At 47.1% G+C, this 24188-nt stretch overlaps 1 protein-coding gene across 3 annotated transcripts in view; it reads right to left on the bottom strand.

Moving 5' to 3' along the window:
* Positions 1-8806: 8806 nt before the first annotated feature.
* Positions 8807-24188, bottom strand: part of SLIT1 (slit guidance ligand 1) — a 342047-nt gene continuing 326665 nt past the window's right edge. For 2 of the 3 annotated variants that reach the window (XM_066601325.1, XM_066601326.1), the window contains exons 33-38: positions 21865-22105; positions 18683-18813; positions 16564-16718; positions 12722-13010; positions 11279-11493; positions 8807-9631 (exon numbers count right to left, since the gene is read on the bottom strand). In XM_066601325.1, coding sequence (XP_066457422.1) covers positions 9393-9631; positions 11279-11493; positions 12722-13010; positions 16564-16718; positions 18683-18813; positions 21865-22105 — 1270 coding nt within the window. In that variant the 3' untranslated portion in view covers positions 8807-9392. Of the gene's footprint in view, positions 9632-11274; positions 11494-12721; positions 13011-16563; positions 16719-18682; positions 18814-21864; positions 22106-24188 lie in introns of all 3 variants that reach the window. The other variant, XM_066601327.1, reaches the window with a different exon arrangement.

The following is a 24188-nucleotide window of genomic DNA, read 5'->3' as shown; positions in this document are numbered from 1 at the left end:
AGCTCTGACCCCTGTGTAGTGGCCAGCACTTGTAATTGCAGGCACAGCTCACACTAAAATGAATGTATGAAGAGGCACACACATTAGGCGCATCTCGGCACCTAGACAGAGCTGAAGTACATTTCTGGTATAATTTGCACCAGTTTCTGGCATAAATTATACATAAATCTGGTGGGGGTACCACACCCTTTCTTGATAAACCACACCCTTTTTATTATTAAAAGTGGCATGGGCTGATGTAGATGACAAAAGGTTGCAACATTTTTTTCTGCAAATGGGGTTAGCAACTTTTGTAGCCTTTTTAAGCTTCGTTGTTGTTAACCGTTTAGTCATTCACTCGGTGACCATAAAGGCTCCCTCCATGTTTTTAGGCTTTGCACTGCTTCAGCTCTGACAGTATCAGCCATTGTGTCCTTTGGCAGCCACTTTTGCCACTGATCTGTCTAAGCATTATAGATTTTGCTCGCATTAAATGGCCAAAATCCGTGAGCCTGAGCCCGGTCATCATATCCTTCAGTGATATATCGGGTCTTATAAGATTCAGGACGTCTCTGTTACTCTCGCCGTCCAGGGCATACGCAGCAGCTTTCGCCAGCGCCACAGCTCAAATGTATCAATCCTCCCTCTATCAGCTTTTTTCGCAGTCCGGCTCTCACATCCATACATGGCTCTGGGGAATATGATGGTTTGCACTATCATGCATTTAGTTGCTATACCGATATCCCTACTTTTCCAGATCTTGGCCATATTTAGCATCGCCCTTTGCCCCAATGCTATCCTACATTTTATCTCTGGCATAGATTCTCCAGCCTGGTCAATTTTTGAGCCAAGGAAGACAAAGTCTCGCACGCATTCTATGACCTCATTGTCGATTTTGATTTGCATTTGGCCATTTTTGCAGTTGTCATAATTTTAGTCTTCTTCAAATTCAGGTAGAGGCCCATTTTTTTCACTTTCAGTTTAATCTTCCATATCAGCTGCTTCAGACCGGCTTCTGATTCTGCAAGCAGAGTTGTGTCATCCGCATAATGGAGATTGTTGATGTTTCTTCCACCTATTTTCACGCCGATTTCCAATTCGTCTAGGTCCATTTTCCGCATGATCACTTAGGTTAAACAAGAAGGGTGAGAGGATGCAGGCCTTTGCCGATCCCAAACCAATCTGTCCCCATACTGTGTTCTCACAGTGTCTTCTTGATCGGTATAAAGTGATTTTATCAGCTTGACTAGATGTGCCGATACGCCCAGCTCTTGTAGGGATTGCCATAGCTTGTCATCATCAACGCAGTCAAAGGCCTTAATGTAGTCGATGAAGCACATGTAGATATTCTTTTGGTAGTCTTAGGCCGCCTGCAGACGAGCGGGTCGGATCCGGCAGCGAGAATTCTCGCCGCGGGACCCGACCCGAGCGCCTGCAGAGAGCAGCGCGTACTCACCCGCGCCCGGCGGCCCCGCCTCTTTCATGTGCCGGCTGCCGGGCAGCCGGCGCATGCGCAGACCGGAGCCGGCGGCCGGGTGAGTGACGTATCTGTGCGAGGCTCTGCGAGCTCCGCACAAAAATAGGACATGCCGTGGTTTGTTTGCTGCGCGCGATTTCGCGCGGCCAAACCGCGGCCGTCTGCATAGGAATGTGTATTGTAATGCACTCCTATGCAGGCTTTGAGCAGCGGAAATCCCGCGGGAAATCCTGCCACGGGATTTCCGCCCGTGTGCAGGCGGCCTTAAGCTTTTTCCATGGTCCACCGCAGGTTTGCAATATGGTTGCAGGTGCCACATCCTCGCCGCAATCCTGCCTGTGCATCAAAAAGCACCGCTTTCACTATTCATCTCAGTCTGTCCTGTATAATTTTGAGAAGGATCTTGCTTGAGTGCAGAATGAGGGCTATTGTTTGGTAGTTGGAGCAATTCTGGGAGTAGCCTTTCTTTGGTAGACACTCACACAGCATTTGCACTCACAACTTGCACCTCTCCAGGAAATGATGGAAGGCCCCCTGTCTCTTACTAATCAGGGAAAGTGGGGCACCCCTGCCTAAAAGCAGGGTAATCATCCTGATAAGGTCGGCCCCACTGTCTTCATCTGGGGCCTAGCTATCCCTGATCTGGAGAAGTGCACAAAACACACAGGACACGACACTGTTCACACACACTAGACAAAGAACAGGACTGCACGTAGAGTACATGTCTGGCCACTTGCACAGACATACCACACATGTCACTGTTCACACCAACATACCAGGTTGTGCATACAACATAGAACGGGAATCCCACCCAGAGCTCACATGCATACAGATGGTAAACCATAGCCAGTCCAAGTGTCCTCACACCAGGGAAATAGAGATTCAGCCACAGTGCTGACACAGGGAACAGTGTCAGTCATCACCCATCTGACACACACATAGGACATCAGATGTCTGGAGGCCGCACCTGTCAAAGGGAAGGAAAGAGGGGGGTCTGCATATGATGCAGACGGGAGCTAAAAATGTCAATACCATCTTCACGAGAGGATAGAGATACACTACAGACTAGCATGCACCACGCCAGCTCTGAGTGGGCTCAACAGAGAAAAATAGTAAAGCACTAAAATGACCAGCAATCTCTCACAAGAGTTTGCTTATATTCATCTGCCGCAGATGATGGAGTTTGGCTGGTGGAGAATACCACACCCAGGCAGCTCAATTCACCCATACCTGTGCACAAGGAAACCTGTAGAACCACAGGTCCCAGACGCACAACCTTAACACTTTTCCAGTCTTGTGGCCATAGTGTGGATGCCCATACTGCCTGGCACAGCACTGTGATGGTTTTCACTGGTACTGGCATCAATAGCTCTGGCGGTATGTTATCTATGCCTGGTGCTTTATTTTTGCCTAGTTGTTTCATTGCCATAACCACTTCTGACTCCATTCATTAATCTCCCTCAAGTTGCCTAGCAATGACTTCCAGTAACTGCATAAGCTAAAAACTGCCTTTATCCTTATCCATTGTCTACAGGTGAAAGGTCCCCTATAGGCCGGGCTCACGCAGCGTACAATGACATTGCGTACTGGCTGCGTGCCGCCCATTGCCATGTACTATCTTAGCGTGTATGTGCCAAGACCAAACATGCTGCGATTTTTCATGTATTTTGTGCAATCCGTGTGAGCTGTAACATGGCTGCTTATAGGAGATTAGTACAGCGCATTCCACACGCAAAACACGCTAATTTAGGCCGGCTGCACAGGACCGGGTTGGATTACTGACCTCACATCAAAATCCAAACCCTGTGCTTGGCCGGTGACCCTGCGTACCTGTAATTTATTTTCTTTTTCAGTGCTACGTATGGTACCGACAGCTCATTGGCGGACGTATACAGTACTGATTTTCCTGCATGGTTGCTATGCGATGACGTGGAATCCGCGACCTGTCCACAATGTAAATCGCAGACGGGCCGCAGGTTGAACGGCTTCCATTGACTTCAATGTGGACATTGCTCTAAAGTACAACATGCTGCAATTTTTCCTCTGCCAACGGAAAATTGCAATTGATTTCCGCTAGTGTGCAGGAAAGAGCGCTTTTCCATAGCATGCTATGGACGGTAGTCGCTGCGGTACCTGGGAGCTCCGGATTCAGCAATGCAAATATGCCCGTGCAGGCGGCCTTATACAGAAGATCAGAAAGTTTACAGAATATTAGAGAAAAACTCACAGCTTTGCATTTCTAAGCAGGCTGGTTGCTGAGATCTCCATCTGTTTGTTACATAGTATCTCAGCAAACATGTTTATATATTGTAGCCAATTATGATCATATGCGGGGGAGGGGAGGTGCCTCTTATGTCGCTGCTTTGATCTTTAAGCAGTTTATTTGATGCCATTTACTGTCACTTTAGCTTCATCATCTAAAATTCATTGCCTATTACAACTATCATGTGTGTACAGAAGCAGGTCACCGCATGGTACTTTCGTTCGGTCACTTGCTATTGGATGAGGACCTCAGTACTCAAGGACAAATATTCTAGGTTTGAGTGGTTAACTTGGATTGCTTAGGGCTCTTGTCACGATAGGCTGCCGTGTGGAATAACAGTATTTCTGGCCATTATCTTGTAATCTGTACTTTTACTTTCTGCAGGCTGTATCTCTAATTGTCAGTTCTCTCTGAACTTTTGGGTGTAGACTGCTACTATGATGTCACCACACACTGCGCACACAGGGGAGCCAGATCTCTTTTGCTTTCTGAGCTGGGGAATGTAGACTGCTGCTATAATGCCGTAGACTGCACATGGAGAAAACAGGAGATTCTGTGCCCTAACACTCTCAGAAGCCGCATATAGGACAATATAGAGGCAATGAAAAGTATAGCACTGGGGTGAGGTATAAAAGTTACTATTAGCTGCAGCAGCCTCTCTTGGCTCCGCTCTGCATAGACTTCTATTAGCAGTATGTCTGTGTGCCTGCAGCTCCCCTTCCTCCTTCCCACTTCATAGTCTTCAATGGGCATCAGCATGACTGTATCTCCCTACAGTTTCTCCTCCTTTCCCTCTCTTCTTCATAGACATCTTTGGGCAGGATGTAATCTGATCTGTCAGTGAGCTGTTGGGTTGCCTTGTGTTTAGCAAGACTGGATTTAGAGGTTTTGAACAGTTTAGGAAAGAATCTGATAAGTGGAGAAAAGTAAATTTTATCTGCTAAGATGCATTATAAATTTTCTTAAATTTGCCTGATTTTGGCAAAGTTTGTTGAAATGGCAATGACCACTTAAAGGAAACCTCTGGTCAGTACTGATACTGTGCTAGGTGTAGTGCGGGGGGTGCTATGACCCACTTCCTTGGACCTCACATTGGGCATCTCATCTACATGTACGACAAGGAGTTGAATGCTATTTTTCTGTTCCTCAATTAGCTTAAAGGTGGCCATGAAAACTAGATAGCTGTTGACTGAATGCTCATTCGGCTCACAGCTATAGATACTTATGAATGCTGAGCATACAAGTGCTTTCAAGGGAGAGGGGAATAAGCAGCTGCCAGACAGATTTAGGGTGGCTTATCTCCTTTAAGAACAAAAGCATCGGACATGTTGAAATTCAAAATGCTCAGGACATTGCCATAGGGCCCTTTTACACAGGGCGACCTGTTGGGCATAGACACCTCCTCCCAGCGATGGTTGTTCCTGTGCTTTTATACAGGAAAGAGCCTCACTAAGTGGATGGTGGGTGGACCAGGGATCGTTCCGGCCTCCATTCACAATAAACAGGCAGTCACTTAAAGATGAACGATGGCCTGTTTACACAGGCTGACCATCATTCAGTTTAATGCATGCATAAACTGAATGATAAGCAAATGAATTATTGTTCGTTGTTCAGTCGGGGCATGCACTCACACTGAACGATAATTGTTCAGATTCTCACTGGATTGCGGAAACCTGAGTGATTAGTGGCCCATGTAAAAGGGTTCATACATGTTAGATAGTCGATTGGTTTCGCTCCACCATGTCATGTACCCAAGGTGGAAGTTAGGCCTCATCTGACAGACCTGAAATAGACTACTAAGTCTTCCCCTATATACAAAATGTGGCTGAGACCTATACCTTCATCTGTATTTATAGGAGCTCGACTTTCTAAAAGTCTGCTGTTTTCTCAATGTCCAGTGTATGAAGACAATGTAGCAGCAGTCACCACCCACCAGCTCAGAGAGAACTGCCAATTAGGCTAGGTGCACATTATTGTATTTTGGGGCTGTGTGCTGTCTGTGTAATTCCAGGGATTGCTAATATAAAACAAGAATAAAAACAAACAAGGAAACTGCAAAGATGCACAATGTGTGTCAGCGGCCTCGAGCGTTGAAGGTCGCCAGTCTGGCCACTATATATTATCGCAGACCGTACGCAGCTAGCAGTGGTTTTCTGCAAACTATAAAGTTAGCTGATAAGTTACATAAAACTACACTAAAAGTGAACCGAATAAAAAGGAAACATGAAAAAGCGAGGGGTTGGGGATGTGTCAGTAGTGATGGTAGAGGATGGGTCAAGTTGGCACTTCAAGTGGCTCCCATTGAACCAACAGCTCCATGTTCTGCAGGAGGCAAGCCCGCTGCCATTGCTTAGAAGTGGTTCGCCTGTCACATCCGTAGCACACAGAACAGGTCGTAGGATGGATGACACAGGATGCCTTAAGTACCACCAACTCCTCTTCCTCCCAGTTCCAGGCACACAGCAGTCAGTCTGCATCAGTCAGCTATGACCATCCCCATTGTGTCTCCAAAGTAAAGAAGTACCCAAAGGAAAGGCAGCTTGACAAATGGTGATCCAATTTTACATACAGGCCGATTTATGTCATCAACATGTTGGTCGCCATGAATGCGGCCATCTTGGATTCAGCTTCGTAAGTGTGTGACGCAGTGAACATGTGGAGAATGTCACCAGAAATATAATGGTGTTTTCCCTTTGTTTGGGTGTTTGTATAGGATTTCCAGCCGTGTAAGGGGAGTTTTACATGGGACAACTATCTTCAAATAATCATGGGGAATGGTTACTACACTGAGCTGTCGGCAGATCAACGACTGTTGTCTGTGTGCTTTAACCCTTTCCAATCCAATTTGTATCCCAGTTTTTCTAGGGAGCTTAGTCTTATTCTGCCGTTATACAACAGTGCTATCTGCTGGCTAAAGCCAGTACTGCATGAGGTGACACATTGGATAGGCTCCAACAGCAGAGAGGCTGGTAATATACAGTAAGAGAACACCCGACGGATGTCTTCCAACATCGGAGCTGTACAGCCTTAAATCATAATGTCTTCAGTCGTCAGACAGTGGATTGGAAAGGGTTAACACACACTCTTTGTGTTCATGGTCTCTGAGGCGCACTCCTCCCGGCGAAGTTTATCGGGTAGTCGTTGAAAGACAAATGATTACCTGTGTCAGAGTTACCCAGCAGTTGTTTCTGCACATTATCCGCCGGGGTTAATAAAGTTCACTTGACTTCTGGATGTTACCCCCCACAACCCCCAGGGGTAATGAAGTTCACTTATAAGACTCATGCAAGTGGTCAAAAGCAGAGCCGGCTGTTAGAGCCAGTGTGTGGAGGGGGGTGAAATGAGCTAATTTATGCAAATAGAAGATCTTGTTTGTGATTTGCAACAAAGTGCTGGAGAAAACCACTGAACGTGTTACTAACGATAGTCGGACGATTATTATCACTGCTTTTCGGTTTTTTTCTATATAAACTATTCGAATAATTAAACGCTTCAGAAGGGCTTGGAAACGTCACTTGAGTGTTTCTCATTGTGTTCTTCTTCGATACCTGATTGATAAGGCTACGATACCCCTTGAGAATCCCCTAAATTAAGTGATTACTCCAACACCCGTTTACACCAGACAAGCCGGCGGTGATTATTAGGTGAGCTGAAATGAAGCGACTAGTAAATGAATTCTCGCTCCTCACCCTGATGGCCGTGTTTACGCAGAACTACAGCTTATATTAGGTCAAATGGGCAATTTTAGGTGTTCCTTGTAAAGCCACCCGCAGGCCTCGTTCACATGAGCGCTGTGGGCGGGCCGTATAGCCACGTGTAAAGATCGCAGCTATACTGCACTAAAGACCACATGAATGGGTTAATTCCTGCTACTTGAATTAGCCCTTTCACATGATCCGAGGCGCATGCTCTCCAGCTGTCATAGGAGTCTATGGAAAGCACGCACCGTAGATAGGTCAGGTCTTCTCTTTGTGCGCACCACGGAGCTTAGATGCAACCTTGCAGTCGCATGTCCTATCTTTGTTAGGTGCGCAAATTTAGCGGGTTTAACATTTTTTCATGTGAACGCTTCTATAGAAAACCATTGGTCCCTATAGAAGCACTTTCTGTGCGCGGCTATACTGTGCACTCACAACGCCCATCTGTACGAGCCCCAGGTACGAGGAGCATTCAAGTTCTAAGGTCTACTAACTTTGTTTTCTCAGGAATAGGAGCAGATAGAAACATGGGACACATTTTAGACGACGTCGTCATTCAGGGATGAGTGAGAATGATGCCAGCATCATCCTGTGCGCAGAACCCACGAGACCACGGCTGGAGGTCAAAGCATCTTCAGAACGTAACATGGCAACAATCACGTTATAAGAACAGCGTGAAACCATCTGTTGCCTTCACTGGTGTGGAATGACAGCACTGACATTCATGGTCAGCTGAGTGAGACGTGCGGAGATGGTGTCACGGGTGTGAAAAATGTGCATTTGAGGATGCAACAGTTCAAAGAAGGCTGAACGTCGTGTGTGAACGAGCCAAGGAGCCTCGGCCAAATACAGCTGGTCCGACGACATGAATGAAGAGCAAGTGGTCATGGACAGCCGCCGACTGACTGTAGAAGAGATTGCCTGCAAAGTTGGCATTTCTGTAGGATCTCTGCACACCGTCCGGCTGAAGATGCTGAAAGCTTCCCCCACGTAGGTGCCATGAATGTTGGCTGCACGTGTGGCAATGTGTCAAGCGATGTCGATATATGATGATGGCATGAATGGTGCCTTCACACGATCAATCGTCACAACGGATGAGACGTGGATGCCGTTTTTCAGAAGGCCGCTCTCCGTAGTCGCATGCTTTCCAGTCTTGCGTCAGCCATTTACCAGTGGGCAAAGCAGACCCCTAAAGAAGCATTTGCATTGGCCATGTAATAATGGCGTCAACGTTGTGAAAAATCTGTACGTCAAGAGGGAGATTATGTTGAAAAGTGACAATACGCTGAGATTTCTGGGGTGAGTAGTAGGAGACCTGAGAAGTGAAATGCCTCTAGTGGGTAACAAGAAAAACTAACGTCCTACAAAGAAAAACCACTCATCAATCGGTTGTATTTCACAGACAAAAGAAAGTGCTTTATGAAAGTGATGCGATGATCCCTACTTATTTTGTTTAACCGTTACCTCTTCCTAGGAGAAGTTAAAGAATCGGAAAGTATATTTGTAGAACATTCTGCGCTATACAAAAATAAAAATAATGCAATACTGTCACAATGGTTACAAAAAGAAGAAACCAAAAAGTTATCTAACGCCAAAACAACCCCAAACAAAACAGACATAAAGCCTCCTTCGCACTCCGTGTAAATCTATCCACATTGTGTATAAATACATTTTGTGTGTTTTTTTAAAAAAATCTCTATCTACACATTTACCCTCTACACATATACCTTCTCTATACCTCTCCCAAAGATTACAACACTATACAACCAGTCAGCATGTGTGCGTGCCTCTCAATGTAGTAGGTACTGTTTATACATATAATTTGCTGAATGCCACAGACATTAAGATGTTCACACATCTGAAAGGGAAGCAGAGTCCAGTTTTACAGAATGTATTGTCCGCTTTTTTTTTTTGTTAATTTTTTTTTTCTTAATCCGGTGTGGTATGATCTACGATGATCCAGTCCATAGAGATCCTACATACACTGGGAGCAGCCGCACTTTATTGGCTTCTCTACGTCTTCCACAAACGAGGAGCCGTCGCTGCACTCGAACGTGTACTTCCTGCGCTTCATGCGTAATCCTGTGCAGCAGCTCTGGTTGTTGCAGGACCCGCGGCATTCTACCCACGATACCGTACGGGTGGTCTGGCAAATGGCGTATCCTCGTTGCACTTGGTAGTAATCCCTGACGGGCTCGCCTCTACATTCGGACTCTGTGGGAATAGGATAGCGAATTGTGTTAGTGGAGCGCATATGAAGACAGCCGGTGATTAAATGGTTAGTCACATGACAGAAGGAATCGATAAACAGGTCATTAAAGGGTTGTACCAGAATGAACTGTTATCACCTATACAAATGATAGATGATTATAGTCTGATTGGTGGGGGTTTCACCGATGTTACCGAGAAGAGGAAACTTATTTCCCCAATCTTCATTACTGTGGGCTCGCTGCACCCCCTCCGGTGGAGCAATGGCTGCGATGCCGATGCCACTCCATTCATTTTCAATGGGACTTGGCTATTTCTGTCAGCCCCACTGAAATGCATGGAACGGTGGGCACACATGCGAGGCCATCACTCCTTTAAATGTGTTGTCACTGTGGTTGGGAAAACCATCTCTGCGGTGATGAGAAGAGGACACAAATCTGTTCTTGGGATCGGCGGGGGTCTCCAAGGTGAGCCCCCGACTGATCAGACTTTTATCACCTATGGATAGGTGCTATAAGGTATTTTTGGTACAACCCCTAACACATGTGTTAACGATTTTACACAGATTTCGGTGCTGCTCCTGTACCAAAATTCACTTAAAATCCACAAAGATTCCTCCAATGCCAATCGCATATTAAGGAAAATTTTGTCTGTGCCGTGAAAAAAAAAAATCACGAGGGTACGTAGCATGCTATTTAAAGGGGTTGTACCATAATCGACTTTTTTAACCTATCCATGAGGTAGGTGGCAAAAGTCTGATCAGTCTCTGTCTTCTGTCGCTGTGGGCTCAATGCCTCCCCCCCCAAAGTAATGAGATCAAATGGCGCGTCTGTTGCGCGTGCGGACCGTCACTCCACTCATTTCATTGAGGCTGACAGAAATAGTTGAGTACACATGCTCGGCCATCTCCGGCAGTTCCATTGAAGATGATTGGTGCGGCACCGTGCATGTGCAATTGCCACTTCATTCAATCTCCTCCTCGCTGTGCACGGTGCAGTGAACCCGCAGTGAGGACGAGGGGGACATGGGACCCCCGTTCTAGAAATTGGTGAGTGGTGAGGCCCCCACTGATCAGACTTTTATCAAGTCATCTGTAACGCAATATCTTTAATCCTATGGATTCCACCTAGAGAAGCAGGCAGATTAGGCGCCTGTGGATTACCTCCACCGACTCGGACTAATCCTCCGGCGGATCCGCAGCGCAATATACTGCATATCTGTGGCAGAAATCCAAGTATCAGCTTAGTATTCGGGTGCGGACCCTCTAGTGAATATGTGTCGGATTTGCAATATGCGGATCTGACACGCCTTAACATATCCTTACTATCTAGGTGCATTGTACCTGGTAATGAGGAGTCTTTGCAGAGATGTATGTATCATAGGGCCCTTGGAGAGAGGCGCCCAGTTCTGCTTATTCCATCCCTATTGGGTCCTGTAAGATTCCACTCCATGCCCATCCTCTTGTCTCCTATCAATGCTTTTCATCTGCAATTGCCCCAGCTGCAAAACCCAGCAGTGTAATGGGACCCTGACTTCATCTTCGCTCTGGGGTTCCCTCACATCTATGTCCACCGCTGTTTTGGGACATAGCTTTGATATTGTCCTATTGATCCCATATAAGTTAGTACAAGACACCATGTTACCCTTACCTACCCTGATCACAGACGTCACCCACGTAGCCGTTGTCACACTCGCAGTATGCTTCGCCCACGTCTGAGATCTGACATCGCCCGTGCTGGCATTGCAGATTCTTGCAGGGATTATACAGCTCTCCTCCTTGCTGGTTGCATAGGGCCCCCTTATACCCATCCTGGCACAGGCAGCTGTAGGTCACAGAATCCAGTGGCATGCAGGTCCCATGTACACACCTGAGGAGACAGTTTTGTAAAAAAAAAGAGGGACTGACCATCTGTAATGTTCATCAATTAGGAAAAAAATGAAAAAAGTTGTTTATTTGATTCTAAACTGTTCTGTAATATGTTACCATAAAGACGCAATGCATGAGAGACCATCCAGTATGGAGACAGGCGACATCAGCTGAATGCCTACACAAGTCGTGGCAGGTCAGCATTAGACTGGAGCGGACTGTGACACACTGATGGCTCCTCTTCCCTGCCACGGCCTGTCATCCAGCAGAGGATCTTCCCCATATAACTGGTCAGGACTTTAGAGCGCCGTTCATAATGCAATTTAAAGTGAAAAAGCAAATGTTCTTCACTGAATGGCCATTTAATAACATGTTGGACTCCTTTTGCCTTCAGAACCGCAGCAATCTGTTGTGGCACAGATCCCACCAGGTGATGAACTCCTTCTGCAGGAATATCGGCCCCTGTGGACAGGAAGCTTCTTGTCGTTGCCGCAGATTAGATGGGGGTGCTGACATGTTCTCACCAGCCTGACAGGAAGGGTTCCGCGATTCATGCTGCTTGCGCCAAACTCTGACCATCAGCACGCAGCAACAGGGATCTGGATCCATCTGACCAGGAGATGTTTTTCCACAACTCAGTGAAACATTTTTTGCGCTCGTTTACCCCCTGGAGTCTCGTCTTTCTATTTCTCTTAAGGACCATTTAGACACAACGATTATTGCTCAAAAGCCGTCTTTTGAGCGAGAATCGTTGTGCATAACTGCACTGACATCGTGCAGTTTTCGTTAACCAGTCACTGATCGTTGTCTTTCAGCATGCTGAAAGAGAACCATCAGCCTTATCAGGAGTTCACAGCGGGATACAGCGGATACTATTGTTTCAGCTGCATCCCGCTCCCTGAATACAGCCGGGATATGAAGAACACAGCGGTTCAGCTGTGTTCTTCATACTCCACACGGAGCGCACAGCTGTATACCAGCTCAGTGCTCCGTGAACAGCTTGGGTATGAAGAACACAGTAGTCCAGCTGTGTTCTTCATACTCCACATGGAGCGCACAGCTGTATACCAGCTGAGCGCTCTGTGAACAGCCAGGGTATGAAGAACACAGCGGTCCACCTGTGTTCTGCATACCCTGCTTGGAGCGCTCAGCCGTATAAACCGCCCTTTATGCAAACAGTTTTACCCGCCTCTCTCCCTGCCGGGTCAGGTCTCCCACAGATTCCTTACTTGTGCCCTATGCAGGGGTTGCTCATCTGCTGGTCACAGTGTGGGCCCGTCCAGCCCGGCTCACAGTGGCAAACTGGTCCATTGACTGCATTGGGCTGACATATGCCATGAAGACAGAAGAGCTTTCTGCAGGGTTCACATCCTGGTACAACCCCAGGCTTCATCTGCGTCTTGGTGAAGTCCTGGAGCTCGTTGTTTATATACAGGTTGCGGATGCACCCGTGGAAACTGGTCCCATTAAGGATTTGCCATAGTCTGAAAGCTGCAGAGTTGACGTCCACTGGCATGCCTGGGGCACAAAAACACAAGTCATGATGGTTATCAATAGAGATGAGCGAACGTACTCGTTACGAGTACTTACGCACCCGAGCACCGCCATTTTCGAGTACAGCGGTACTTGCGCGTAGAGATTCGGGGGGCGCCGTGGCGGCACGGGGGGTAGCAGTGGGGAGTGGGGGGGAGAGGGAGAGAGAGAGGGCTCCCCCCTGTTCCCCCCCGCACCGCCGCGCCTCTCCCCGCCCCCCGGCGGCCCCCGAATCTTTACGCCCGAGTACTGAAGTACTCGAAAATGGCGGTACTCGGGTGCGTAAGTACTCATTACGAGTACGTTCGCTCATCTCTAGTTATCAACCATTGTAAAGGTCATGTGATGGGATGAGGATATCCTACCAAAAGTAATTGGACACCTGAATCATGGTATGCCTCACACTAATGTCTGATACACTACAGCTGGTATTCCCTCCATTCATCCTGCAAAGCTCGGGCGAATTCTCTCAAAGAAGATGAATTGCTCCATCTACAATGGTGCAAGGAGTGTCGTCATTGGACAGTTCAGCAATGGAAGAACGTTCTATGGAGTGGCGGATCACGTAAATGGAGCAGTGTGTGGAGGATCTTAAGAAACGCATTTTGCCCAAGTGTGTTGTGCCAACAGCTAAGTACAGTAGAGGTTCTGTTATGGTTTGGCGATGTTTTACATGGCATGGTCTCAGTCCGTTGGTTGTAGTGACAAGAACCATGAACATGGAGGTGTACCCTGACATTCTAGACAATAATCTGGTGCCAGCAATGTGATTATACTCTGGGAATGGTTGGCCATACTTCCAACAAGACAACTCGCCTTGTCAGACATCTAACGCTCTTTTACGTTGGTTTGAGGATATGGATGTTCTACGATTGGACCAGCTACACAAAGTCCCGACCTGAACCCTACTGAACGTCATTGAGAGGAACTGGAACATTGGTCAGGAAATACGAACAGCGTCTATCTTTTTTTAGAGAACTTGACAGACATTTGCAGGATGAATGGAGGGAAATACCAGCTGAAATACATCACGGAAAGGAAGGGGTTTCCACGAAATGCTATACATTTAAGCAGTGGGATCCAGCTGTGACTCACAGTGGGGGTCCCTGCTGCAATTACAGGGATCAGAGAGAACATTAATGACTATTATAAACCCGTTACAAGCTGCAATTAATGTGAATCATGGCATGTACGGAGTTAACAGAGGAAGGATGCTCACTCTGCAACATCATCGGTCCTCTGTCATCCGTTGACGGAGGGCTTGATGGATTGCCATCAGACGCCAGTCAATGGCCTTTGAGTCTGCCATAGCAGGTATTGGAAAGGAAACCGAATAATGCACTGCAGTACAAATAACTACAGTGTATTATCTGAGAGATCATAAGATCACAGGTGCAAAAGAAAATCCCCATAAAAATATACCCCTTTTTATGTGCACTTAGAAAAAAAATTAAAATAATATATTTGGTATCACCACATCCATAATGACCCATACAATAAAGTGAACACACTTTTTTCCTATACAGCAAGCACAAAAAAAACCCCAAACTAAAATACTTTTTTTTTTAAAGTTAATTTCGCTTTCAAAAATTGCAATAAAAGTGATCAAAAGTGTCACATGTACCCCAATAGAAATTACCGCTCATCCATCATACAAAAAACAAGCCCGAACATTTCTCCATCCTTGGAAAAATAAACAAAGGCTCTGGTTCTCTGAATAGCAAAAAGGGGTTTTATTGCGCAAAAGTAGAAAATCCTAAAATAAATCTGCATAATTTTGGTAAAAACCACAGCTCGCCACACAACGGACGAACCCTCATATGGCTAAGCCGACGAGAAAATATAAAGGTTATGGCCTTTGAAAACTGGAGTTGAAATCCCAAAGAGTGTATTCACCCCTATAAGAGCGTTCACACGGGCAAGAAGATCAGCAAGCTGTTTGTGTTGTGAGAGACACAGCTTGCCCAAAAATATGACCCAATTATTTACATGGGCGATTTCCTCCCGCAGTGAGGCCTTATTCGCACGACCGTATATATGCAGCTATGGTAGCTGCATCCAAAAATGGCGCCATCTGAAGCATCGGATTCCAATGTATTAATTCAGATGAACGGTTTTGGGGAGCAAAAAAAATCGTACCAGAAAAAATACGACATCGGCGACCGATTTCATACGGCGCATGAAAAGATAAGTCTTGCCCTATCTTCTGCAGAGGTACGCCGGACGCTCCCACAGACTTCTATGAGGGCTGAAAACAGGGAGGGGGAGACAGTTTAGCTGCGACCAATGCTGGGAAGAGAACACAGCCGGCTCTATTCAATCATTAGCAGGCATTCCAAGGATTTCTGGGCTGCAGCACATTTTTTCGCCGATAGGCCGTCTGTGTGAAGGGACAAGAAAACGCTAATAAAAATTGGGATTTGATTGTGGCTATTCTTCTTTCATGCGATTTTTAGTGGCGTACGGCCTGAGGGTGCATTCAGACAATATACGGCGTCTCTCTCTGCAGGGGGAGGAGGCTGGAAGAGCCGGGAGCAGTGCTCTGATCTCCCGCCCCCTCTCTGCCTCCTCTCCACCCCCTTGCACTATTTTCAATGAGGAGAGGCGGGACAGGAGCGGAGCTAATTCCTGGAACTTAGCCCCTCAGCGTTCCGCCTCCTCTCACTGCAAATAGTGCAGAGGGGCGGAGAGGGGGTGGAAAGGAGGCAGAGAGGGGGCGGGAGCTCAGAGCACTGCTCCCGGCTTTTCCAGCCTCCTCCCCCTGCAGAGAGCGACACCGTACATCGGCTGGGCGTAAAAACCCGCCCGATATACGGTCGTCTGAATGCACGCTGAAGCTGTGAAACTGAAAATCGTACCATGTTGTAGTTTTGTGTGACTCTCGCACCAGAAGAGAACATGCGGATGTGCGGTCTCCCACACACAGGGTGCAGCACATGTACGGAGTGTCTACATGCCATGCGATGCAAGCCGCGCCCTCGCTCTCGCCCCTGTGAATGCACCATTAGGCTGTATTCAAATGTGCAATGTGATATTGGTCAGTGAACACACACCACACCCGCATGCAAAGTGCTGTCATGGGAGTACGATGCGTTCCTTCCATGCTCTCTTAGAAAACAATGGTCGATTCTTGAAGATGGATCACTCAAACTTGGACTATCAGTCCAAGGAAAAAATTGCTTGAGTGAATTACCCAATTCAAGTGAATCTGTTCTTATTCCCATGCGAATTCGACAGAACTCATACGGCAAAGTCATCCGTGTGATTACAACGCAAGTATCAACTAGGCTGCGTCCTTCAGGGGTAAGGGACACTTCTATTCAGGACTTTGGTTGTGTCTCTGCAACAGATGCGGCCAGGATAGAGGGCGACCTTACAGGCTTTACCGTCTTAGGCTAATATCTCCTGCCTTCTCTTTAAACCTCTGATGGCTGACAATGTTGCGAAGTATAATTGCAGGTAGCCATTAATGATACAGTGTAGTATTACAATTTCCAGTATGACCAACCGTGGTCTCCGCTCGCCCCTGAGCTCTTACCTCCTACATACAGCGGAGCGTCGCTGTTCAGGGTGTAATGTTTCCCAAAGTTGTCCATGGTCATGGGGGCACCGCCGTCAATCGACAGATTAACCATCTGGTCAAAGGTAACTAACTCCACTGTATGGAACTGCCCGTCATTGATAGTCTCTGCGCTGGAGAAGAGGAATTGTCAGGAACACACCCCTCATTATCCTCCTATTCATACAATAATGAGCCCCCGGGGAAAGGTAAGAATAGTCTGCTAATTCAACATTAAAGAGTGTCAGCGCGGGCATATGGTGCAGCGTGCCATCTGCCGACTGCCCAGCTCCAGCAATCCTCCGACAAACAATGGTATCAGTATCGGATCACTAACCGATCTCACGGAGACATCCGTAATAAAGCCGTCTGCGTCTCCTGATTTACTGCGCTGCAGCTGGAGGCGCACATGTGGCCGGCGCTGGATTTCACTGTGTTTTGCTAATTGTTTGTTCGTTTGCAGATTAAATTAACCATCAAGGACGAATGATTTACATGTTGTCAACCAGTCTGCGCTACTCTGGGCATCTGTGCCGGAACAATGCCCACTGTTACTCGATATCTTCAGACCTGGAAGTGTTTGCTATCTGATATAAGGAGGGACTACAAGCAGCTGCGCCTGATACCATTAGCTTCAAATGCCAAATACTAAAGAAAAGAGGCCACACAATTAAAAATTGGGTCTTGTCAGACGTAACTAATCAATCGTAGAAAAGAATTTAAAAGGAAGCGGTCATCAGTTTTGTGGCTATCAGCTGACCAGTGAAAGTAATGCACATTTCCAAAGTTATTTTGTTAGACATCCTTGTGTAATCGTACCATTAAAAATAAGGCATTCGCATGCAAATCTAGGATATGCAGTCTGGATCATCTCTACCGGCCTACATACCTCTCCTAACACCACCCCTCTCTGCTACTGTGACATGAAACATCCTCAAAGTCATCGATGCAGCAATCAAACTGTTGAGCGTGCGCCGGAAGCTCCGGGACCGGCACTACTTTCATCTGTCCCTTCTGTTGGGAGGTGTAGTAGACTCATGCGCTGGTCTCGGGGCTCCGCATGCATCAGCGTTTGATAGCCGCGTTGCTGATGTGGAGGATGTCTTCACATCCCAGTAGCCGAGAGAGATTGTATTACGGGAAGAACAAAGGCCAGCGGCACAGACGGCCCGCCCACCGGACCGCTCACTGGGGATTTGCATACAACGTGGAAAATGTGAATACCTTCTTTTTAAAGATATGATTTCACCCGGACGTCCAACAACATAACTTCAGAGTTTTACAGCTGCGGAACTAATGCCAGGTTCCCTTTTAGGCGTTGTCTGGGTGCAAGGTGAATTATTAAAAAAGGATCCAAATGTGTTAAAACAATGAAAGCAGTGCTACGTACCTGTCCTCTACCCCAGTGATCCAGGGCAGCAGCCCCGTAGTCCTCCTGGTCTTTGTTTAGGAATGGCTATACCTGATTACTGCAGCCAATCAGAGGCCGCAGCAGTCAGTTGCTGCTCTCCGGGCATCACCACCCAGTTGCTGGGAGCCAAGATGCCAGCAGAACTGCACCTGACCACTGCGACCTATGATTGGCTGCAGCGATCAGGTGGTAGCCATTACTAAACAAAGACTGGGGGGCTGCAGCACTGGGTTGCAGGGATGAGGACGGGTAAGCATTGTGGCTTTTATTCTTTCAACAGATTTGGACAGATTTTTTTTAAAACGGTCTCACACTCGGACAATCCCTTAAATGTCTATAAAAGCTGGGATGACACTTGGCTTTCCTGAAATCTTAGGTTTATGAACAGGAACAGCGCCCCTCTTGTCCAGAGGTTTGGAATTGCAGCTCAGTTTCATTCAAGTTAATGAGGCTGAGCTGTCGTACCAGACACAAGCTATGAAAAAAAGTGTCGCTGTTGGTTGACGAAAGCAGACGTGTGTTTCTACTGTAATGCAAGCAGTCCAAGACTCTGGGAAAATCGGTAACAACTGTAATGGGATAGGTCCAGTGCCGCAGCGCAGATTCTGTCATGAGCTATAGTCATAGCATACATGTGCGCAGGACCTTAGGCCTTGCTCACCCAGGAGCTGCAACACAAGGTCTTACCTATAGATGGCAGAGCTGGGGAAGCTCCCGGGGTCATAGCTGACTCTCACATGACCCTGATATAATTCTACAGCCATGTGATCCCGATCGCCATTGTACAGGAGAATTCCATTGTCTTCGGCTGTTGAGACCTGCGCATAGTAAAAAGACGGTGAATAATAATGGAGGACTGTGGTCACTGTAATCCCAGATGTTTAATAACACCGTGTACAGCCGGCCATACATTTAAGATAACTATTGGCTACAGTGCGGTTGATCGTCTTGCTGTTTGGGACCCTGACAATCAGCTGATATTGGGCCAGCTGTGGGGACAGAGCCAGAAGGTTGACAGCTCTGTCCACAATGGCAGCTGTGCCTGCAAAACCAACCTGAATTGCTGCAATAGTCGCTGAATCTTCAATTGAGCTGTTGGAGATAGCCGAGCGTGTGTACCCAGCTATTTCCATCAGCCCCATTGAAATAAATGAAGTGGCATTGCGCATGCTCGACCAGCGTTGCATTCAATCTTCTCTTCAGTGGGGGACTCCAGTGAGCCTGTAGCGAGGAGGAGAAGGGGACACGGGACGCTCATACTTGGGATCAGCATTGAGCCCCCCCACTGATTGTATTCTATGGACAGATGATAAAAGTGGATTCTGGGAATACCCCTTTAAGGAGAGGAGTATGGCTTACTTCCTTATTTTACAGGATCTGGTTAATCATACCATAGTTTTTCAATTTTGGTCATGGTTGGGTAAAATTCTCCAACAGGACTTGATCCCATTTTTGGTAGACCCTAGTCGGTCATCAACCATCGCAAATGATTATTCGTGTTAACTTTGAAGAGGATGGTCACCGGAAATGGCCATAATCTGGCATGTCGGACGACTTTTCTCTCATGTGCATGGTCACCTTTACTATCATCTGAATACCTACTGCTTCTCGGTAATGGGAAACTAGAAGACGTTTGGACTCCATGAAATGTCTTTTACCAATAGAGTCATATGATGCCTTCTTCTTCATTCATGTCTAAAGCTAAGTACCTGCAGAGTTGCTCAATATCGTAGGGAGCGTTTTCCTTTATGAATTTCCATATCTCCCCTTTCCTGACAGTTGGGTGACTATCACAGTGATACCTGAAAAAAATGCCAGTATCTGCACCAAAGAGGTGCGACACTTGTCTAACCTGACCCATCCGGTCACCCATATGTGCGGCCTGACTCAGGGAATGCCATTGTAAAAGCAAATCTGTTGCCAGTTTTTGGGCTACCGACTGAACACACAGGTAGACGCCCAATGATATGAAGAGTATATTGGTACCTTTGTTATTTGCCAGTGTAAGTCCACTTGCCAAATAAAGACTCGGTTATATCTTGCAAGTGGAATCGCAGGGGAAAATAATAAAGGCACCAATATACTCTTCATGTCATTGGGCGTCTACCTGGGTATTCAGCTGGTAGCCTAAAAACTGGTGACAGACTTCCTTTAAAAGGTAATCTTCAATACATAAAATATTCCCAATCTGTAAAGCACGACCCTCCGCTGCCCAGACCCATCCAGCGTATGGCTCTAGTGCTGGTTTTACTGATGAGAAAACTTTTCTAAAGTTTGGTTTGGCTGGGCCACCATAATGGGGCAAAAAAATTCAGTTCGGTCCAAATTACCGATTGGAACTCCACTGATACCGGTAAAACGATGGAAGAAGAGAAAGAAAAAAAACAGAAGAAGATGATGAAGAAGAAAAGGGCAAAGATGAAGAAGATACAGCTTAGTGGGTTCTGCTGAGACAAACTACCCAAGTTTATGGTCTGCGGTAAACCAAACTTTTAGAAAAGTTCAGCTCCAAACCGGGTTCGTCTGTTTCGGTTCACTCAACACTATCTGGTAGAAGGAGTACAGGAAGAGTCCTGTAATCTGGCATCTCATGATGATTGTGGCGATACTGTATTTGGACTTCTCTAACGCATTTGACACCGTGCCGCATAATAGGTTGATATATAAAATGAGGCAGCTCGGACTGGGCGAAAACGTGTGTATCTGGGTAAAGAACTGGCTCAGAGGTAGAAAGCAGAGGGTGGTAATAAATGGTTCGTACTCTGATTGGACCACAGTCGCTAGCGGGGTGCCACAGGGTTCAGTATTAGGCCCTATTCTGTTCAATATATTTATCAATGACCTGGTAGAGGGGCTGCACAGCAAAATATCAATATTTGCAGATGACACAAAATTATGCAATATAATCAATGGAACGGAGGACAATGTGCGGCTACAAACGGACCTAGATAAGCTGGGGGCTTGGGCAGGAAAATGGCAAATGAAGTTCAATGTTGATAAATGTAAGGTTATGCACATGAGCAGGAGAAACGGATGTCACCAATATACACTTAATGGGGTACCACTAGGGAAAAGTGAGATGGAAAAAGACCTGGGGGTACTAGTGGATAGTAGACTAAACTGGAGTAACCAATGCCAGTCAGCTGCTGCAAAAGCTAATAAAGTCTTGGGGTGCATAAAAAGAGGTATAGGGGCGAGGGATGAGAACATTATCCTTCCATTATATAAGGCACTTGTCAGGCCCCATATGGAATACTGCGTACAGTTCTGGTCACCGGTACTCAGGAAAGATGTCACAGTGCTTGAGGGGGTTCAAAGAAGGGCAACTAAACTAATACATGGAATGAGAGGACTGGAATACCCAGAGAGGCACCAAAACTGGAATTATTCACCCTGGAAAAAAGACGGTTAAGGGGCGACCAAATAACCATGTATAAGTACATGAGGGGACGATACAAGGATCTCTCCCAGGATCTGTTTATACCCAGGACTGCGACGGTAACAAGAGGACATCTGCTACATCTAGAGGAAAGCAGGTTTCATCGCCAGGAACAGTCTGATTGCAATTAGGGAGTTGAGAAGGAATTTTCCCCCCAAAAGGGCTAATTGGCTTCTGCTCTTGGGGTTTTTGCCTTCCTCTGGATCAACAAGGAGGTTGAAACAGGCTGAACTAGATGGACATTGTCTTCATTCGGCCTAACATACTATGTTACTATGTATCACATTATTACGTTACGCCATGTGTCTGTCCTTTGTGTGAGTGCTGTGTCTGCACACTGTAATGGCTTCGGCAAGCAAAAGGGCTGAGATTTTTAATTTGTGAACAATCCGTGCTGCGTTTGATACCATTAAGTGTTTTTTCCACCTACCTGAAGAGTGATATTTGCCCGCGGCCAGTCCTGCAGGTCTGTGAATTGCAGGTAGGTGTCTCTATCCACAAAATTCACACTCAAGAGTTTCTCGCATTTGTTCCCTCCAAAGCCAGGAAGACACTGGCACATTGCGCTGCTCCCCAGGTCTATGCAGTTGGCTCCGTTCTGACAGTCGGCTACCTTACACGGGTTTGCCAGGGTGGATGATGCCTGTGATGGCATTTCACAGAGCTGCCCGCTGAGAGACAAGAGAGATATAGAAGTATAATATATACCAGGATAATCAGCGCACCCACACACAGCCTCATCAACTCACCAGACCTCAGTTGTACATTAATCATGTCCCGTATGCATCCGCTTCCATCACAATGACATCAAGAAGTTCCACTAAACAATTCTCTTATATCATCGACCCATCCAGTTACCCCCACTGTACATAACAGGAGCAATATATAATAACAACAACTAATTATAAGAATTTAATGCTATGTAAATATATATCATCCCAGACCCCGCCTGTGAATTCTGGGGGCACGGGGGTGTCATTCAATCGATTGAGAGCTACCATTATATACACTGAATGGCCACGTTATTAGAGCTTATGTCCTTTCACGATTGGAGCTTTCCTGTATGGAGATTCTCCCCGTGACCCAGTTTATCACCGGCGCAGAGCTTGCAGAAGTGGCAGCAGGAAGGTGTCCGTGCGTTGGCACACAGTGAGGCGGAGGCTTTTGTAGGCTGCCTGGTGTCAAGAAGGGCAGCAAAAAAGCCACTTCTCTAAAAAAAAACCCCATCAAGGACTGACTGACGTTCTGCAGGGAGTACTGGGATTGGATTGGAGAGGACTGGAAGAAAGTTATTTTCTATGATGAAGCCCCTGCAGACTGTTTGGGACATCTGGAAGAATGATTGTCCGGAGAAGAGAAGGTGAGTGCTGCCATGAGTCCTGTGTCATGCCAGCAGTAAAGCATTCTGAGACCATTCATGGTTGGGGTTGCTTTTCATCCAAGGGAGTGGGCTCACTCACAGCCCAAGAATACCTCCATAAATACAGCATGGGATCTAAACCTCCTCCAAGAGCAACTTCTCGCAACCATCCGGGAGCAGCTTCTCCCAACCATCCGGGAGCAATGCCTCCCAACTACCCGGGAGCAACAACTCCCAACAACCCAGGAGCAACGCCTCCCAACAACCCGGGAGCAACGCCTCCCAACAACCCGGGAGCAACGCCTCCCAACCATCCGGGAGCCAACGCCTCCCAACCATCCGGGAGCCAACGCCTCCCAACCATCCGGGAGAAACGCCTCCCAACCATCCGGGAGAAACGCCTCCCATCCATCCGGGAGCCAACGCCTCCCAACCATCCGGGAGCCAACGCCTCCCAACCATCCGGGAGCCAACGCCTCCCAACCATCCGGGAGCCAACGCCTCCCAACCATCCGGGAGCCAACGCCTCCCAACCATCCGGGAGCAGCGCTTCCCAACCATCCGGGAGCAATGCCTCCCAACCATCCGGGAGCAACGTATCCCAACCATCCGGGAGCAACGAACCCCAACCATGCGGAAGCAACGATCCCCAACCATGCGGAAGCAATGACCCCCAACCATGCGGAAGCAATGACCCCCAACCATGCGGAAGCAACGACCCCCAACCATGCGGAAGCAATGACCCCCAACCATGCGGAAGCAATGACCCCCAACCATGCGGAAGCAACGACCCCCAACCATGCGGGTGCAACGTCCCCCAACCATGCAGGAGCAATGTCTTCCAACCATCCGGGAGCAGCTTCTCCCAACCAATTAGGAGAATGTGAGAGAGCTGCAAAATAAACCCTGCTAATGCAAAATGCACAGTATCATGAGTTTACGGCTGGCTGAGAGCAGCTTCTTACCAGTTGACCAGCAGGAGTACTGCGCGGCAGATTCACACCAATCTGCTATTGATGGCCTATCCTATAAATCCATCATCAGCTCAGAAAACCCTTTTAACATATGGCTGATACATTTTGCAGTCATGGAGATCACAGCCACAACCTGTTACAATGTAGAAACCATACTGTAACAGTGAATGAAGGAGACATAACCAAAACACGATGTAGAAGAGTGACTTCATATACAGCAGATCTGTGGCAGAAATGTCTGCGACCGGCCTATTCATCTTAATGAGATTGCATTTCATGCAGCGGCTGCAGAAACAACCCGACTCACCGTTATGAAAGGGATACTTTAATTACAGAAGACATGTCTGCAACAAATCTCCCGTAAGTGATTACACCTTAAGGCCCCTTTCACATGACCGTAAGCGTTTTTAGGGTCAGCCG

Source organism: Eleutherodactylus coqui, chromosome 4 (assembly GCF_035609145.1).
Source record: "Eleutherodactylus coqui strain aEleCoq1 chromosome 4, aEleCoq1.hap1, whole genome shotgun sequence".
Lineage (NCBI taxonomy): Eukaryota > Metazoa > Chordata > Amphibia > Anura > Eleutherodactylidae > Eleutherodactylus > Eleutherodactylus coqui.
Note: the sequence above shows the minus strand (reverse complement) of the source record. Positions and strands in the feature narration are given on the sequence as shown.